At 34.5% G+C, this 19,975-nt stretch overlaps 2 protein-coding genes and 1 pseudogene across 2 annotated transcripts; 1 reads left to right on the top strand and 2 right to left on the bottom strand.

Annotated features, from left to right (window-relative positions):
- The first annotated feature begins 1,584 nt into the window (after nucleotides 1–1,584).
- LOC115965738 lies at nucleotides 1,585–13,821 on the top strand. Its single transcript, XM_031085034.1, has 11 exons — nucleotides 1,585–1,857; nucleotides 1,945–2,120; nucleotides 3,225–3,326; nucleotides 3,416–3,480; nucleotides 4,030–4,128; nucleotides 4,654–4,733; nucleotides 4,831–5,035; nucleotides 7,744–7,799; nucleotides 12,687–12,782; nucleotides 12,940–13,120; nucleotides 13,612–13,821. The coding sequence occupies exons 1-11, from the start codon at nucleotides 1,802–1,804 to the stop codon at nucleotides 13,735–13,737; spliced, it is 1,242 nt and encodes a 413-aa protein (XP_030940894.1). The 5' UTR covers nucleotides 1,585–1,801; the 3' UTR covers nucleotides 13,738–13,821.
- Nucleotides 13,822–15,633: 1,812 nt separating this feature from the next.
- On the bottom strand, nucleotides 15,634–17,215 carry LOC115964947 (annotated as a pseudogene).
- Nucleotides 17,055–18,287, bottom strand: LOC115964946 (G-type lectin S-receptor-like serine/threonine-protein kinase At5g35370). The gene has a single exon (XM_031084167.1). It carries the CDS (start codon nucleotides 18,285–18,287, stop codon nucleotides 17,055–17,057), a length of 1,233 nt encoding a protein of 410 aa, XP_030940027.1.
- Between the last annotated feature and the right edge of the window lie 1,688 nt (nucleotides 18,288–19,975).

The following is a 19,975-nucleotide window of genomic DNA, read 5'->3' as shown; positions in this document are numbered from 1 at the left end:
CATCCAAAATTTGACCAAATTTTTTCGCAAAATAGAACTGTCATATGTTTCTTGGACCTCTAAATATGCTTTGTGCAAGTTTCTGGGGAAAATATTAACCTTTTATTTTGGATTAAAATCTTAATCTGTAGTAGGTAAGGGCATTTTTGTTTGAAATTTTACCAACCATTTTTTTTTTTTTTTTTGCAAAAGAGCATTGCCATATGTTTCTAGGACATCTAAATGTGATATGTGCAAGTTTTTGGGAAAAAACATCAACTATTTATTTTGGATGAAAATCTTAACCCATACTAGGTGAGGGCATCTTCGTCCTAAATTTGACCAATTCTTTTATTCTTTTTCCCACAAAACAGCATTGTCATATGTTTCTAGGACCTCTAAATATGCTATGTGCAAGTTTTAGGGTGAAAACGTTGACCTTTTAATTTCAGATCTGTCATAGGTGGGGGCATTTTCTTATGAGATTTGATAGACATTTTTTCACAAGAGAGCATTGCCATATGTTTCTAGGACCTCTAAATATGCTATGAGCAAGTTCTTGAGCGAAAACATTGATCTATTATATACGAAAATCTTAACCTACAGTAGATGACTGAATTTTCATTTTCATTTGAAAACTTTTTTTCCCACAAAAAATAGTATTGCCATATGTTTCTAGTACCTCTAAATATGCTATGTGCTAGTTTTTGAGTGACAAAGCTGACCTTTCATTTCAGACAAAAAGATTAATCCATAGTAAAGGGCATTTTGGTTTGAAATTTGCCCCCCCTTTTTTTTTTAAAGAGCATTTTCAAATGTTTCTAGGACTTCTAAATATGCAATGTGCAAGTTTTCGGGCAAAAACATCAACCTTGTATTTTGGAAGAAAATCTCAACTCGTAGTAAGTAGAGGCATTTTCATCCGAAATTTGATCGATTTTTTTTTTTTTACAAAAAAGCATTTCCTAGTGGAACTCAAGTTGCAGAGACCCGAGTCTTTCACAGTAACACTATTAATTTTATTTTATTTTTGGCTAAAATGACCAAAACACTTTGGATCTGTTAGCAAACTAGAACGAATAACCCCCTATTCCACCTCGAGACAAATTTTAGACTGTTTTAGTCTTTTTCAGTGATTTTGGCCCATTTTGGCAAATATTAGTTGGTATGAAAATTTTGCCTGTGACAAATCCATTCACATTTATTGTCCATTTGATAAAGATTATTTTTGCCAACTTATTTTACTATTCAGCTTATTTTTGTTACTATTTATAAGTCCCACTACACTTTTAGATACTATTCATGGATCCCATTGTACTATTTCAGCTAATTTTTAGCTTTATTTAAAATACTTTCAGTAAAAAATTTTTAATTTCAACAAAATAAATAGATTCCAAACAAACTCTTAATGTTTCTTTTGATAGTATCTAAAGTTTTTTTTTTGGAAACAATAGTATCTAAAGTTTTAATTTCAAAAGAAAATAAATCACATTTTGAAAAATTTAAAGTGCAAAGTGTAATATGAATATAATTTAGGGGTAAAATGTAATTTCACTTTGTAGTACTACTTTACATTTAAATTCAACATAGAAGCATTTAAATTGAAAACATAGTCTTTTCTAGCCAGACCTAGAAGCATATTTAAATTCAAAAGTTTGAGAGCGGTGAGAGAAATGTGAGAAAGTGTGTGCTAGTACTGGTGCAGAGTTGCGATAACTGGAGGTGGTGGTGGTGGTGGGTTCAAGCCGATACACGGCGGCATTTTGGACGATACGAAACAGAGAGGGTACTTTGCACCTGTCTCAACACCGGAACCCATTAGATGGACATGGAGACCGTTCCGTCCTCAGCCTCCGTCGATCTCCACACTATCCGGCGGTCTCTCTCTCTCTCTCAATTGAATTTTTAAACTATTTTTTTTTAACTTTTAATTATTTAATTTATTATTTTTGCTATCTAATTTAGTCGGATAAGAGAGCTGGCAGAGCTTCATGACGATGATGTTCCCGACCTAACAACAACTACGTCAGATTCCGATGAGAAACTACTCCGAGATTTCACTTTCGACTTCGACAATAAAGTGAATCAGATTGTGTTAGACTCCACTTCGCATGTTGCTTCCTTAACCCTTCAAGATTTTGGTATGTCCTACTCCTAATCCTGCAATATTTTTTTTCTCACATCAATAGTTGAAAGAGAAATGCTAGGTATACTACATTTAACATTTTCACGACACTTTCACTGCAAATCGTAGTAGGTGGTAAGTTGTTATTGGTACTAATTTGAATTCGCAACTCGAATTACTTTTTTGCTTACCAACCGTAACAACTAATAACAACATGTCATTTTGGATTTTTTGAGAAAATGTTGTGGACATAGCATTTCTCATAGTTGAAAACATCAAGAGATGTCAGTTGAGTTACAAAGCTCTCGACATTTTTTACTTCCTTATTTTGTAAGGTAAGTGATGCAGGACAACAATCAAGAGAAGATAAAAGATCAAGAAAATTAAAATAATAAGCACTTAGGGGTCACTTGGAATCAACACCAAGTAAAACTTAGGCATCAGCACCTAACTATTGGAAAATCTCTAATATGAATTTCATTAATCAATGTCTATTCTGCATAATACAAATAAAACCAGGCTTTTGTATAGAGCTAGATCTTCTAGGAAATAAAGAGATAAAAGATAACAACTAATGAAATCTATTCCCTATCTGAATAAAAGTACAATTATTCAAATTCCTATGAGATAAATACAAAAATCTGAAAATATGAATTCTAAAATAATGTTGGTTTTGCTCCTACATCAGTAAGGTACTGAATTTGGGTGTACAGGGTTTTTGGAGAATGAAGTGAGTCAGGGCCACACAAATGAAAAATTGCATTGCGAAACAGAATGATACTTTTGAATGACAGATGTAACTATGTCTGATATAAAAATGGTGCCTTTTATATAACGGGATCTTTGTACTGAAGTTCATTTTTCTACCTTTTTAGGTGAACAAGTTCACTTTTTGAGTCAGATATAACACTTTGGCATGTTAATATGCTTGAATGAAAAGATATAAGAATTCTATGTATGTATATTCTTTTTCCTTTTTGTTTGTTCCATTTTCTTAAGCAGATCAAACCTAGGATAACTTCTTTGGGTTCTTATTCATTTTTTCCATTGTCTTTGCTCTCTCTCTCTCTCTCTCTCTCTAGCTTTCTCTTGATTCTGAATTGGTTTGCACTTGATATAGATGCATACTTTGAACGTCTAAAAGAGGAGCTTAACATGGTGGATGCTGAAAGTACCAAGATCTCCAATGAAATTGAGATTCTTGCTAGAACCAACATGGAAGGCAAAGATCAGTATTGACTTTTTATGTACAAACCAGTCTGCATACACTCAGGTTTTTTTATTAAGTTTGTTTCCTCTTTTTTATTGCAGATTCTACCCAATTGGAGACATGTCTTGAAAGGTTGGATTGTGATTTAGATTCTATTACATCACAGGTCAGTTATCTATTAAAGATAAATTATTAGAAATTTTAATTTAGTTCTTTTGGTGACATATTAGCCCATGATTAAGCTGAAAGTATGGGCCTAGAGTGGGTAGCATTTGAACAAGAGTCAACCCTGATTACTGGGTTGAACAAGAGCTGAACCATTTTGAAGGGATTAAAAAATGTCTTTTGCCCACTTTAAACAAAGAAGTGAGAGAATAGCGAGCTCATGTGCACACACACTAAGGGATAGTGACAGAATTTCTAAGAGCCTTGTGGCTCGACTGGCATCTCCCGGTTCCAATGGGGACATCTAGGTTCAAATCCCCCTCTACGCTATTGTAACCATTGAATTATTCAAAAAAAAAAAAAAAAAAAAAAAGAAGAAGAAGAAGAAGAAAGTGATGGAGTTTTTTCTTCATAACATGGACAATGTGAATGAAACAATACTAATGGGCATGTCAAAATTCTAATTCTACCCAACACTTGGTACTTATATATCAAGCTCTATTTGAGGCAATCTGAATTCTGAACCCTGGGTTCCTATGCCATTTTGTAGGGTCTGGAGAAAGTAAAAGGAGGTGCAAATGCTAATTGCCCTACATATGGAGATGATGAATCAAGCTTGATAAATGAGCCTATAGACCATAAGTTGGAGGTTTTGTTCATTATAATTATTTTGTTTGATACTGTTTGCTTTCTGGGAGTTGCATTAGTTTTGTATACTTTTGTTGAGAGTTTGCAATCATTTTTGATAGGTAAAATATATGAAAGTACGATAGAGTTTGCAATCATATTCCCAAAAATTTAAACTTAATGGTTTCTGTAATGTCTAATTCTATTTTACTCTTAACAAACCTCTTGTTAATTTTTGCTTATACAATATAGTCAAAATGTTAATCTTCCCCAAATCATATAACATTGTATTTATCCTGCATGTTGTACTTCACTATTCATCTGAGAATTTTTAATTTTTAATTTTTTTTATAAGTAAAGGAAATTTTATTCAAGAACTTAATAATGAGTCACCCGAGTATACAGGAACTAGGAAGTATACAGTAGGAGACCAAAATAATCAAATACAAAGAATTTTTAATCTTTAGTTAATGATATTGACCATGTGGTCCATTATACCATGTAAGGAGGGTTTTTAATTTTTAATTTTTTTTGGTTTACCTTACAGCTATTGGAACTTGAAGTTGAGATTGAGAGGAACAAAACAGCTTTAAAGTCTTTGCAGGATCTTGATCATATGTACAGATGGTAACTCAGCCACAGTGGGATTGCATCTTTTTTATTTTATTTGTTTGTGTGCGTGCTTTGTACACATGCCTTATATGTGTTCATTTAACCATTACAGGTTTGATGCCATAGAACAGATTGAGGATTTGTTGACAGGTCTAAAGGTCACTGCATTCACCGAAAACTGCATTAGGTTGTCATTGCAGACACATATCCCAAAATTAGAAGGCTCACGAAAGATTGAAGGCATTGAACCATCTGTACTGAATCATGAGTTACTAATAGAAGTTTTGGAGGGGACGATGGAGCTAAAGAGTGTTGAGGTATTAGAATACATTTTTATTCCATGATTTCTTTAGGAATATCTTGTCCAATCAGAATTAAGAATTAGATAATCTACTTTAACATTACAGACTTTGCAGCATTTACAATGGTGATTGGTGAAGCACCTGTATTTGTAATGACTAATGAGCCTAGAATTGTATTATCAAGATTTAGCTGAACCAACCAAGAATGACTTATGTAAAAGAGAACAAAAGAGAAGTTAGCTAACATCATAATAAGTGTAAAATTTTTGTTAATACTCATATTTTAGAATGTGGGGGATGAGTTCAAACACCATTTGGTGGGATGGGTAAGGTCTGCACTCTTGTTGCTAATGGAGGATTGGGGATTAGGAAGCTTGCTACCTTTAATCAGGCTCTCTTGGGAAAGTGGCTATGGAAGTTTTGGGTTGAGGAATCTTGGCTTTGGAGATGGTTAGTCATATCAAAATTTGGAGAGGACTGGGGTTGGAGGAGTTCATAGTCAGTCTAAGGTGCCTGTGGTTGTGGTCCATGGAATATTAGGATGGGTTGGGAGAGGTATGCTTAGCATATTCTTTATGAGGTTGGAGTTGGGAACCGGATTTGCTTTTGACATGATTGTTGGTGTGGTGACCAGCCCTTGAGAGTGGCTTTTACTGCATGTATGATAGTTCTATTGACAAAAATGCTTCAGTGGTGTGTCTATTGGTGAGGAAGTCTGAGGAGGGGCAAAGTTGGGATGTTAAATTCTATCGGGTTTTAATGATTGAGAGTTGGACTTGGTAGCTAGCTGCTTTTCTACAGATTTTGGAGTCCCACATTTCATTTAGAGAGGATGAAGACCAAGTGACGTGGAGTTTGAAGAAGAATGGGGAGTTTGATATTCATTCTTTCACTTTGCTTTAAGGGGGTCTGCGTTTGCCATTTTCCCTTGGAAAGGAATTTAGAATGTGAAGACCCCATGGAGGGTTTCCTTTACGTTTGGATGATGGTTTGGAGGAAGATTCTCGCTTGTATTAATCTTTTGGAAGAGAAGCTACAGTATAGTGGTCTCGTGTTGCATGTGCCAGTTTAGTGGGGAGACAGTGGAGCACCTTTGTTGCATTGTAATGTGGCCTATCAATTGTGGAGCTTTGTCTTCAGATCTTTTAGGATCTAGTAGGTTTTATTGGAGAGAATGATTTATCTTATGTTTGGCTGGAGTAATTAAATGGGTAAACATTCTTTGGATGTTTGGGACTTGATTTTGATATGCTTGATGTGGATCATATGACGAGAATGCAATAGGAGAATGTTTGAGGATGAGGAGAGTTTGGGGGATGAGCTTCTAGCCACCTTCATAGGCTCTCTGTTTGATTGGTCTCGGGTAAGGGGCTTTATGCATAGAGATTCCATTCTGTTGTTGTTAGAATCTTTTTCCTTTTGTACATAATTCTTTTGTATTTTTTGTAATTTTTTAGGCTACTTTGTGCCCATTCTACCCGTCATTTAATGAAAATATTCTTACTTATCAAAAAAATAAAATAAAATTCGGTGTTCCCATAAATGGATTTGCACTGGAGCTCCAAGTGTTCACTTAGGTTTCTATCTGCTGTAGGGGAAAAAAATCCCGTAGGTGAAAAGTTTCATGTGTCTTGTCAAAAGAGGCTGCTGGTTCCCCCCCCCTCTCTATTTATTTTTTGATGAACTAAAAACAGTTCAATGGTTCTTAAGGGGCAAGCTTGGAGAACTAGGTGATGCTTGCTCTGTCTCTTACTTGGATGGTTGACTACTTGTCTGTTTCTAGTAAATTGTTTTGTTTGAATTCAAGATTGATTATCCAATACAATTATTATTATTTTTGGTTAACAGATGAATTCAGTTTTCTATGGGATTCCAATGAAAATTAATGTTTGTATATATTCACTTTTGACTATTCAATGGTTATAAATTCCTCTCTTAGTTTCTGGTAATGTATAACAATTGTCTTTTCTGCTTTGGTGATTGTCTAAGGGTAAAATAATATACGCAACCCAAAACCTTAGTCCCAAAACTTTGGGGATTAGATATGGATCCTTAGCAGACTTACTGGGTGGCCAAGTGTATTCCTTTTTGCCATTTTATCCTATCCAACATTGTAGTCAATGTCACTTTTTAAATTAATATGTCATTTCTTACTATTACCAATGTTATTAGCTGTTTTCTAACTAACTAACAGCTTACTCACTTACATCCTCGTTCAACTACCAAGTACATACAATTAAGCTACCATTGAATGCTCATTATATCCCTTTCCTAGCTGCTTGCCTGCACCAAGCTCAGCAGTCACAGTCTTCTACTTCACTGCCTGCTGCTTCTTTTTACTCTATTGCTGCAATGCCGTTGCTTGTGTCTTGGTGACAGTAACCTCAACACTAAGCACTTGTCAATTAGAAATTAGCAATGTAGATGCCCCTGCATCATTTGCGAAGCTTATTGAGCTATAAGGCGAGTAATTAAAGGAGTTTTACGTTATGCAGTGTTGCGCTCTTTTAGCTTATGCTTGCACATTGTGGTTGATTATGTAAGTTGTAGGAGTTGAGTTGCCTTGGTGGCCCTTGGTTTCTAGTATAAGTTCTCAAAATTTTGATTATGTTATGCAACTTCTTATAGGTAATAAGTAGTTTCTTCAATAATTTAATATCAGCTACATACCCTATTGCTTTTTTCTTTTTTGGTTAATTATAGATGTTCATGTTGTTTGCCAGATATTTCCAAATGATGTATACGTAATTGACATTCTTGATGCTGCAAAGTCTCTCAGGTTTGTATTTGACATTTCTCTGTTAAGTTTAAACTTATTTTCTCTTGGAAACTTTTCTTTTTGCCGAATATGTTTCTGAACCATAATGCAAGAACCTGTATCATGGTTTTTTGTTCCTAATTTTGAACAAAAAGAAGGTTAACTTGAGTGTTAATAATATCAAGTACTCCTATTATGGGTAGACTATTTATTTTTATGATGTAGCTTTTTTTTTTAATTTTTATAAATAATTTATGTGCATTATTGATTTTCATCCTTATATAGTTGAAAGTTAATGTTACAATGAAGCCCTTTAAGTTAAGAGTAAATTTTTTGCATCATTGGCAACTTCTATAAAGTTGATGGCACTTAACATAGAAAAGGTAAAATTTCCCTTGTTGCATATGTTGGGAACTCATATGGATTGCTGGGAGTGATGAAGCTCTGCTTCTGATGATAACCCTATGTGACTGGGTCAAGCCCCATTGAACATTGTAGAGAGTTTGGATTGGAGCCATTCCATTCACGGTAAAGTCTTATGTCACTAAGGTTTCCTTAGGGAAACATTTATTGAGGTATATGCAAAATTATAAAATAGTTTGTTTTACTAGAGTAGGTCTTTGAAGTGTTGTGTCATATACCTTCTTTTATTACTGTTTATCTTGGTAAAAATGTGTTTAGGGTTTGTTTTACGTAAATATTATTTATATATATGTTAGTCATATACTAGATAATATTACTGTTTTTCCCTTAATTAAATACTCACTCATGACATTCCCCACCAAGTTGGGATGTATGTATCATTCAATCCCAACTTGTCACATAATAAATTCAACTAAGTCCTACCCAAGCTTTGGTAAACATATCAGTTATTTGGGCTCCTGTAGAGATATATGGAGTATCAATTACATGACTTTCCACACTCTCGAGAACAAGGTGACAATCAACTTTTGTTTGCTTGGTTTGCTCATGGACACAGGATTCGAGGTAGTGTGAATTGCTGCTTGATTGTCGCAATACATAGTCATAGGCAACTTCACATCAAACCTTAATTCCACCAGTAAATGCTCAATCTGCATAACCTTGCATGATGTGTGTGTCATTGCTCTGTACTCAACTTTTGCGTTAGATCTGGATACAAAAGTTTGTTTCTTACTCTTCCAAGTAATCAAGTTAATCAAGTTTCCTCCTAGAAAGGTGCAATAGCTAGTAGTGAATCTTCTAAATGAGGGAGATCCTACCTAATTTGATTTAGGTGACCATTAGATTTATACAAAAGACCACAACCTGGATGTACTTTAAGATACCTCACTATTTGAATGACTGCCTCTAAATGTGGAAGACAAGAAGGTGCCATGTATTAGCTCACAACACTATTTGCAAATGATATATTTGGGCTAGTAATTGTGAGATAATTCAACTTGCCAACTAGATGATATCTCTCATGATTAGATAATGGTGCCGTTTGGATTCGGCTGAAACTTGCGTCTGGCATCTACGTTCCTTCTTTTTTTTTTTTTTTTTTTTTCATTTCACGCGTTTTTCAGAAAGGAGGGGACAAATAACACTGTAGCAGTACTGTTTATATACTGTTTATGGGACCCATAACCACTTTATTCATAAAAAAATATTAAAAATGGGTTCCACGGTACTATTTACACATTTAAAAATTATTTTGCTACAGTATTTTCAGTTTTTAGTTTTCAGTTTTCAGTTTCAGCAACAATAAGTTCAATCCAAACGGATCCAATAGCTCTTGCTGATCGATATACAATTTGACAATAAGACGCTTCTACTATTTTAGAGCCTAACAAACTAGTTTAAAAAATGTCCAGCATGTACTTTCTTTATGACAAATTGATGACTTCTTTAGATTGTGCTACCTCAATACTTAAGAGATACGGAAGCTTCTTTATCCTTTGTTTGAAATGAGTTATGAAGAAATTCATTCGAATCATCAATGCCCTTCTTGTCATCACCCATGATAATAATATGATCAACTTATTAACATAATCTTCCCTCTCTTAAAGGTGTAAGAAAACAAAAAGTGATCAGATTGAGAACATTGAAATCCAAACTTGATTATTGCTTCACTAAATTTATCAGACCAAGCCCTAGGAGAATGCTTAAGACCATTGATGGCTTCACATATTAACATAATAATATGATCAACTTATTAACATAATCTTCCCTCTCTTAAAGGTGTAAGAAAACAAAAAGTGATCAGATTGAGAACATTGAAATCCAAACTTGATTATTGCTTCACTAAATTTATCAGACCAAGCCCTAGGAGAATGCTTAAGACCATTGATGGCTTCACATAGCTACACACCTTCCCAACAAACCTTGGTGGTTGCTCTATATAGACCTCTTCCTACAATGTAGAAAATTCAAATCATTTTAGACACCTAATTGAAAGAGTGGCCAGCTCATTTTTTGTTCGATTTATTTTAATTTTAGCTATTTTGGTTTTATCCCAAAGCGATCTACCATGGAAGCTATCTACCATATAAAGAAGCCTATAAAAATCTTCATGTGTTTGTGTGTGTCTATTTATTGATATTGACTTAAAGCTATGTGGTGCATTATTGGTACCCATACAGTATAATTTCAGCAAATGAAAGTAAATATTGAGTCAATGCCAAGTTGGAAATTTGGAGGTATGTTTTAGTAGCTAAAGTCTTTAGGTTAATAAGGACTAAAACATAGTACATAAAGTGCAGGTTTAGTAAAAATATAAACAAAGATGAAGGAGTGTAAAACTCGATATTTAAGAGATATAAAAAAGTAAATGTTTTCAATATCTTGGATCGATAATTTATAAGGATGTATAGATTGAAAAGGATGTGACCCATAGATTGAAAAGTAAGGTGGATGAGGTGCAGAAGTGTATTAGGAGCACTCTATGATCCTAGAATACCAATTGAGTTGAAAGGGAAAATTTGATAAGATTACTATAAATGACCAGCTATGCTCTGTGGTCTTGAATGTTGGGCTGAATAAACATAGTTAATATGAGAATGTTGAGGTGGATAAGTGGAAATTCAAGCAAAGATAGAATACGAATGAAGAAATTCACTTACAGGTAGGGGTTGCTCCTTTGGATGAGAAAATGAAAGGGAGTCACTTGAAATAACCATCAATTAACGCAAAATGAGATAAAGTTGATTGTGTGTAAAGCAGAGTAATTAATGCACCAATTAGACAAAGTTGATTCATGTCGAGGGTACAAAAAGAGGCAGAGGAAGAGCCAAAATATCATTGTTAGAATTAGTAAAATAATCATGTCAGTTTTTTTTTTTTGATAAGAAAAATAATCGTGTTAAATAAAGAGATTTTGGACAAGATAGAATGGTAGAGAAGATTACATGTGGCTGACCTCAATTTGGTTTGTTGAGAATCCATGGTTGACTCCAAAATGTTGGGGCTTTGGTTTCGGTGATATATATATATATATATATGTATGTATGTATGTATATGAGAATCATATGGGCTAAAACCTCTAAGTAGGTAGTACAATATCAAAGAAGTAACTATTTAGTAGGGGCCATTGTTGTAGGTGCAAAAGAATTCATGGAGGGTTTTGTAGTGGGGGCCACCGTTGCAAGGGTGGATTTGGCTGGGTCTAGGAAGGGTTTGGTTGCCAACTGTTTTACAGTTTCTGTGGCAGTCGATGAACATGATTTATTATTTCTACGGTTTTAGGTTGTCTTTTTATAAATATAATATTAATATATCATTATAGTCAATTATTTTATTACCAATAAAAATATGTACTTCTGGATTTCTAATTTTATTGCGAACTCTGGTGTTCTGTTTATTTCAGCACTCTAAAAAGGTTTATCTTACGTCTATCTAAATTCATTGGTTTCAATGGACAATCAATGCATATCTTTCCCTTATATTTCTCCTGACCTCATCATTTTGTATTAGAGTTAAAGACAATCCATTGCTTTGCAATAAAGATAACAAAAGTTGACAAATGATATTAGAGCCAACTAGTAGCACCATGTGGCTCAGAGGCACTAAGGCACAATTTGGGTCCTATGGACATCTGGGAATGGGATATAAGTAGGAGATTGTGACCCTGAGATTGTTTGGATTTAATATGAGTGTTGCACGGTTGTGTGTTGACTCCTACATCGGGAATGTAGTAGGTCGAGCTGGGCTATAAAGCAACTTGACTAGTCCTTTTGTGTGCCACCCTTTTTGTGGGATGTGGAAAGATGTGGGTAATCTTTATGTATGGTTTATATAGATTGTTCCATTAGAAGTTAGAATGTGATAAAGTGGTCTTAAGTTTTGGCCTAGGTTTGCCCTTTTTTTTTATAAGTGGTTTTGCCTAATTATTTATTTATTTATAAATGTATGAGGGTTAGTTAATTGTTGGAGGGCTAAACAAAGAGAGAAAAGGTAGCTAGTTTTCGTATTTGCTTAGTAGGGCTTAAGTGTACCACCTTTAGTTTGAGCAATCTTGAATTATGGTTCCTTGGACAGTTGTGCATTATGGTAACTATGCTCTGCCTTATACCTTGCTACAATCAACTGTTATCTTCTTCTATTCGTAACCAGTAACTAGTATCAAGGGGCCATTAGATGGGAATGCCTGATTAAAATGGTTTTGTCTAACTGGTGTTGGTTAGTGCTCCCTTCAGAAGCCATACTTTGGATATCATTTTGTTGTAGCATTTGATTCAGATATCTCAAAACTGTAATTCACTTTAACTACATGATCATAAGTTCATCCTTGATATTTTCAATTGTTCAATGATGCTCCATTTCTTTTTATTTATTGCTCAGCAAGATTTCTTTCTGCAAAGGCTTTTTGAATAGATTAATCTTTTTATAAACTTGGTGAAACAAAACCAATCGGCATATTATCTGACTCAATTCATGCAAACCATGCAGTAAGTCTTCATTGCAGTGGTTTATAACAAAAATACAAGACAGAATTACCCTCTGCACTTTGAGGCATCTTGTGGTAAAGAGTGCAAATAAATCTAGGTGAGACTTGTGTTTTAAAACAGTGTAGTTCTGATGTTCTGACTTTTTGCTGAAGGTCAAGTAAATAGAATTATTGGTTTCTTGTTAAATTTCTGGTTTGCTATATTATACTATCTTTTTCATGTGGAGTTTTTACACGAACAAATTTCCATTGCAGATTCTCACTCGAGTACCTGGATAGAGATGAGACTATAATAGCTCATATGGCTGGGGCAGTTGATGCGTTTATAAAGATTTCTCAAGATTGGCCAATTTTAAGTTCTCCGTTGAAGCTGATATCTCTCAAGAGCTCAGATCATTCGAAGGAGATCTCTTTAACTTTTCTATGCAAAGCTGAGGTGAGTGTTATTTATTTATTCTTTTTAAAATTTTCCACATATTTCCTTTTTAATTTTAAATTATAGCTATTAGATGAAAGAAAGTTCTCATATTTTCAAACTTTTGATCTCTCAATAGAAGCCTTACCTTAGCTATTTTGTTGTGCATTTGTGCGTATATATCTATATTTGAAAAAAAATTAACGATTTGGTTCCTAAAATAGGAAAATAACTCATCAACATAAAGTAGTCACCTTTTGGAGAACATAAAACTCCCTTTGGTTTCTGGAAAGAGCGATTATTCCTGTTTAGGTTTCTAAGAGAAGCATAGGCATTTCTGGAGGCTTTGTTTCATTAACTCGTACCCTTTTTTCTCATTTTTCTTGCAATAATGTAGTACAGAAGCTATTAAATATCTCTGTAGCAGCTGCAAAAATGAACTCCGTATGTAATTGTTTAATATCCAAACTGAAATTTGTCCTTCTCTGGGTTGCTTAATTTTGATCTGCTAGGAAGCGGCAAACTCATTGGATATACACATACGGCAGGATATATCAAGCTTCGTCGATGCTATTGAAAAGATACTTGTAGAACAAATGCACTTGGAACTCCATTTTGATGATTCTTCAAAAAAATGATTGCTATTACTCTGAAATCGGTTCAGTAATGTCTAATACTTTGTGAATTTTTATGTTGTGTATATATTTAGAATTTGGTTGAAACTTTTTGCTCATGGAATATTATTAAGTTGAATTTTCATTACTCAGACTTAAAAGGTTACAATTTTGTCCTTTTTTGGGGAGAGGGGGTGGGGGGGGGGACACTCAATTTTGTCATTTTTTCTATCGGCTGTTAAATTTATTCATAATTTTGTCTACTTTTTAATGCATTAAGTCAGCTCTTGGCTGGTTATGTATGAAAATTTTTTAATGGAAAATGGATTAAGGGGGAAACCGATACCTTTTTAAATTTTTAGGGGTGTAAGGTTTTTATTTATTTATATGTTTAAATTAGAGTTGTAAAATTAAAGTTTTTTTTTTAATTATTTATTTTAAATTTGAGTTAAAAAAATTAGAACTTGATTAAATTTAAGAGACAAAAGGTGTATTATATATTTATATCCTTAAATTTTTCATTAATAGATAACAATTGAAGTTCTAACAAAATCTCTGGTAAAGCAGTTGACAAAAACATTAAACAGGAAGATTTAGAATGTCAATGCAAGTTTAAGTTAATTACCATAAAAATTTCTCACTAATAATTGTATGTTTTATCTCAAGAGCCCGTTTTGGATAAGGGTTTTTGGGCATAAAAAAGTGCGGTTTGATAAAAAAAAGAAAAAAAAAGATACACAATAGGTTGGAGAAGTTTTAGCTAATCATGCCAATTGATCTCAGTCACCTTTGGTCTTTAATTCTTCACTTGATGGGTTTGCCTCCAAACCTCAAGTAACCATATTCTTTATTTATTTTCCCTGAATCTTTTCCTTTGTTGTATGAGCTTATGTGATTAATTTTTTTATTTGCTTCTTAGTGTTTGTAATTCCCAAATGGCTTGGTAGGCAGTGGTGTATCACATCTGGATCCAAAGGATAATAGGGTACATAATGGGGTAGTTAAAACCAAAATCAACCCAACTACCACTGGCAGCTATAAACACAACCAAATTCAGCCCACAACCACTGAGAGAGAGAGAGAGAGAGAGAGAGAGAGAGAGAGAGAGAGAAAATGTTTAGCATTTCTATTGTACCCTTCTATTAGAGCATTCACATCCGGTCTTGTATATGACATATGTTGTTATATTTTAGCATCAAAAAGTCCATTACCCGGTCTTCTACTGCTAAAAAATTTTACAATTGTGCTACAGTACCATCCTATTTTTATGATGGTACTGTAGCAACATTCTAAACATTTATATTATATTTTATTCCCAAAAGTATCTGCCTCTTTATATTATTTGAAATAATTAAAAGATTATCGGGTGAGTTTTTCAAATATAATATAATTAAAATATTCTTTTAATTATTTCAAATAAGCAGATAATGATCCATGTTCTCAAGCAAATTGATATCAGCCAAAGTTTCGGTTCTAAAATCACAACTTTCATTCTGCGTTATTATCAGTTTATCACTTGTTACGTAGTTATACCGCTTACACCGAGGCACCAAAGTTCTTTTAAAAAGTTCCAAGCGATGGAGTGCCAAAGTGAAGCTCACTTAATATTTGAGAAAAAAATTTGGAAGCAACATTAGTTAATATCTTCATAATCTTTTTATTTTGGTTAAACATGCAGCGCTATATGGGAACTGTCATGTGTCAACCAGAGCATAATACCAAAATTTCATATCAAAATTGGATAAAACTGACCATGAAAAGTCTGAGTCACACACATGGGCTCCCAATATCTAAGCAAAGGAGAACCAAAACTGGCGTACTTACAATTGGCAGAGGAAAATTGCAAGCAGCATTAGCAGATGAAATGAAAATACTCTGAGCCTAATAAATCTAGCCAAAAAGCTAAATACATAGATACCCTTAAGCCAATTTTATCTGGCAAGTAATATAGACAATCTTTGGAGCATTACCTGGGACCTGAGAGCAGTTGTGGAGAGATGTAAGACAATGAGTTATATATGTAGCAATTGCAGCACCATTCGAAGTAGGCCCTTGCATTTTTGCTGTCTCCGTGAATCTCTGCCCGTAGGCTCGCAAGAAATTTAGTGACTTGACCCTCGGCTCGCTCAAAGCCAATCCACCTTCCAACATGCCAACAACGTTAGCCATAGTCGGCCACAGTGCTGGATCTTGGTGCAAACAACACAAGGCAATCCGCACTAGCTTCTCAATCTCTTCGCTTGACACTCCTACCTCTAACCTTGGATCTGCAAGCTCCAAATATCTTCTTCGCACATGCATTTCTAATGCAACTAGAGGGAAATATATTAGTCTTAGTTACGAGCTAGAAGAGTATGAGGATACGCCATTTCCTTTGATATCATTTTCTGTAGTGTGGCTATATCTTTGTAATGTGCAATTCCTTCTGCCCCTTACAATCTCCAGTAAAACCATCCCATAACTATATACATCAACCTTGTTAGAAATAGCTGAACTTGTCAACCACTCTGGTGCAAGAGAACCTCGAGCTCCTCTCATTGTAGTAAAAAAAGTGGATTGTTCACGACTTATGAGCTTCGAAATCCCAAAATAGGAGATATTCATTTGTAAATTGTCATTCAAGAGAATGTTCTCTGGCTTCACATCACAGTGGATGATCCTTTTCTCACATTCGCTGTGCAAGTAAGCAAGTCCTCTAGCTGTTCCAAGTGCTATTTCCACTCTCTCTTCCCATTGTAAAACAGGACCATCACCAAAGAGTGTACTGTCCAATGAGCCTCTATTCATATACACAATAACAAGAAAGCGCTGCTTCCCTTGTGCACAAAAACCTGTCAATCTAACCAAATTGACATGGGGGATGTTCAGAATTATTGAAATCTCAGAATAAAACTCCTTCTTCCCTTGGATTCCCGAACTTGTAATCTTCTTCACTGCCACAATAGTTTGGTCTGTCAGAGTTCCTTTGTATACAGTACCGAAGCCACCACGACCAATCTGGTTCTTGAAGTTCTCAGTAGCAGCCGCTAACTCTTCATAATCAAACCTTCTTGGAAAGCCTGGGATAGAGATCATCTCTAGCTCTGCAGATAATAACGAGTTACTCTGGCCTGGTTTTACAGTTTTGGTTTTAGAAAGCCTGTTTTTCCTTAACCAAAGGATTGCAATGATTGCAAAGGCTATTAATATTAAGAATCCTGTTAAAGGTAATAGTACCAAACCAGCAATTGGGAAGTTATGTTTCTGATTTTTGTTAGACCCAAATAGGTTTCCATGAGAACCAACCAAAACTTTGACATAACCCAAACGCTCTTTATTGTGGTCTGTCAAAATGAAAGAACCTAAATGATTTTCAAGAAGATAACAAGAACCAGCAGAGTTTCAATGGAAAAGCCCAAACAAGAACAACTTTGAGAGCATAAATCTTGGCAAACCGACAACGTTACATTATTTTTATCGGGTTCCCTGAAATTATTAGCAAAATAGTCCATACCAGGGCCGAATTTTAGATAGGAAACAGAGGAATTCAATTGACTGTCATTTCTAGCTGCAGTACAAGCTGAAGGCAGAGAAAGCAAACCATTCACTGGCATGCAATCACCATTGGTTTGATAACTGAATTCTGGTAAACAAGAACAAATTCCATCCAGAGGGTTTCTTCTGCACAATCCAAAATTGCAATAGAGAGGAAGATCACAATCCTCAAATGGTCCTGCAACTTCTGACTCCCATTTATCGCTGCTCCGAGGTCTGACGATGCTAAATCTGCCATAGGCACCCAACTTATCTCTCCTAAAACTTGATGAACCATTCAAAGCTACTTGAACAACCGTGGAATTATCACTTGCTAGCAAATACAAACCTGTACCATTCATCACCATCAACGATACGGCCTTGTTAGAGTTCCTGACAGCCTCTGGATCCATGGACAATTTCCAATAATTCATCTTATTCCATTGCAGCACCATATCCCTGTCAGTAACTTCAAGTCGATAATCACCTACCGACATGTCATCGTATGACACAGCGCTTTGCAATGATTTTCCAATAGGAATTCTCCGTCCCATGACAATAGTGTCCGTCGGATGATCAAAACTCTCCCACAACGTATTGTTTCCTGCATCAACTAAAACGAGATTTCCTGTCTCTGAAAGCTGCATAGCAGAAATATCACAATTGAATTGAGGGGTTGACCAGAGTGATTGACCAGTTTGAGTTGTGACTGTGAGGCCATTGACAGTTAGTGACAACTGGTCAGAGCTTGACATGGGTCTGTTGCGGTTCGCTGACCAGATTATGATGTTGGTGGCACTGTGGACGATAGAGAAATAATATTTTGAGGAGGGTGGCATGGCATCAATTGTGGCTTTGAAAGTACCATTTTGAGAGCGTAAGAAAGCGCCACTGGTGTCGATGAATTGGAAGTTGGAGGCTGTGAAATCGGGGCTGATTGAGTGGGTGGAAATGGAGGCTGAGAAAGTAAAACTTGGAAGGAAAACGCAGCATATAAAGAAGAAGAATGAGTAAGAAGAGGTGGGTGTTTTGTTCTCCGGCTCTCCCATTTGGATGGTCATTTCATCTCACATAGAAACATGCAATTTCACTGTGACAATTGTGTTGGCTGTGAACTTAGAACTGTTGGGGAAAAATCTCATCTCATCTCTCTACTAACACATTTCACTTTTGTTATTTGTGGTTGATATTTCCGCAGGTAAGGAAACTCGAAAGAGGAAGAACGGATTCAGAATGCGTCTAACGTTAACTTTTGACCAAACGTTGACCTTTATACTTAAAAAGAAGAACTAAACTGCGCTCTTTGGATGGAGGACTATTTGGGAAGAACCTATTTAGCTGATTGAAATTTTTTTACTAAAAGTATGATAGTTAAAACTAAAAGGCAACTAAAATAATATAGTAAGACTCATAAATAGTATAAAAAACAGCAATGAAACTCATGAATAATAACAAAAATAAGCTAAATAGTAGAAAAAGTTGGCTTTTTAAGCCAATGCTAAACACAACCTAAGTAGCTTAAGTGGTGTTGCACAGGCCACAGCGTTTCAATAAACTAGTTGTAGACCTGCCTCTTGCGTGATTATTTTTTAAGAGTAATCTCATTATTATTATTATTTTGCAATTGAACTAATTTAATTAAAAGAAATGCATTTCATAATCATATTTATCGTAACATAATTTTTTATTATTGTATAATTGTTTTATTTAATTTTTGAAATCTTAATTCTACCATAATCGGTTGACTAATTTGTACATCTCTAAGTCAATTGAACACATTTCGCATTTTGCACGTTACATGTAAATCCTCTTTTCCATAAGAGTTGAAATAATATGGGAAATTTTTGTTTTTATGGAAGTTTTTCATTTTTAGAAGAATCGTTTCTATGGAAGTTAAAAATTAAAGTTCATAATATATGATCCTTTATTGAATGGACCCTACCGTTGCCAAATCAAAAAGTTATTTTTATTGTCAATCCTAAAAACTTCTGTCAAGAATTACATAGAGACAATTTTGGTAAATAAAATTTATGGCATATTTCTTACTACCAATTACACAAAATTTGACCAGAAAGTGGATTTATTTGATCAAAAATCATTCGTAAAGGAAATTACTTATTTAGTAAGTAAAGTTGCAATAAAATCAACATAAAATTTTAATATGAAAGGATTTTTAATTTATTTCTATTTCCTGAAAACAAACAAGTAAGAATTGATTCAGAAGATTGAATAATTTTTTTTTTTTTAATATTTTTATTGGATCAAGTTATATCTTGTCTTGATGTTGCCTAAAAACTTTGGAGATTCTCTTTCGATAATTGTGAAAATTTCGAGTAGTAATTCTGAAGATAACTCATGTTATATGCTCATGCTTTGATTGTGTAGTTATATGATGGATTTCGGTTGGAAATTTTAAGTTGTTTAGGATATTAAATATAGTGTTGTGTGTGATTTATAAAGTAGTGATTGTTGTTGTAATTAACAATTGGGCTTGGGTGTTTTCTACACAAGCCCACCAAAATACTATATCCCTAATTTTGGGAGAAAATTGGAGTGATTTCGTGGACATTTACATTTCTACCCCTGTAAACAAACGTTTAACTATCCATTAGGCCAACACCCACACACTTCTTTATCTTTTTCTTTTTCTTTCCAATAACATGGTTGTGCCTCTCAAAATGTGTACATTTTTATATTTTTTGTGTGTACTAGCAACATGAAGTTCACCTAAATTGTTATTAACAAATAA

This window comes from Quercus lobata, chromosome 10 (assembly GCF_001633185.2).
Source record: "Quercus lobata isolate SW786 chromosome 10, ValleyOak3.0 Primary Assembly, whole genome shotgun sequence".
Classification (NCBI taxonomy): Eukaryota; Viridiplantae; Streptophyta; class Magnoliopsida; order Fagales; family Fagaceae; genus Quercus; species Quercus lobata.
Note: the sequence above shows the minus strand (reverse complement) of the source record. Positions and strands in the feature narration are given on the sequence as shown.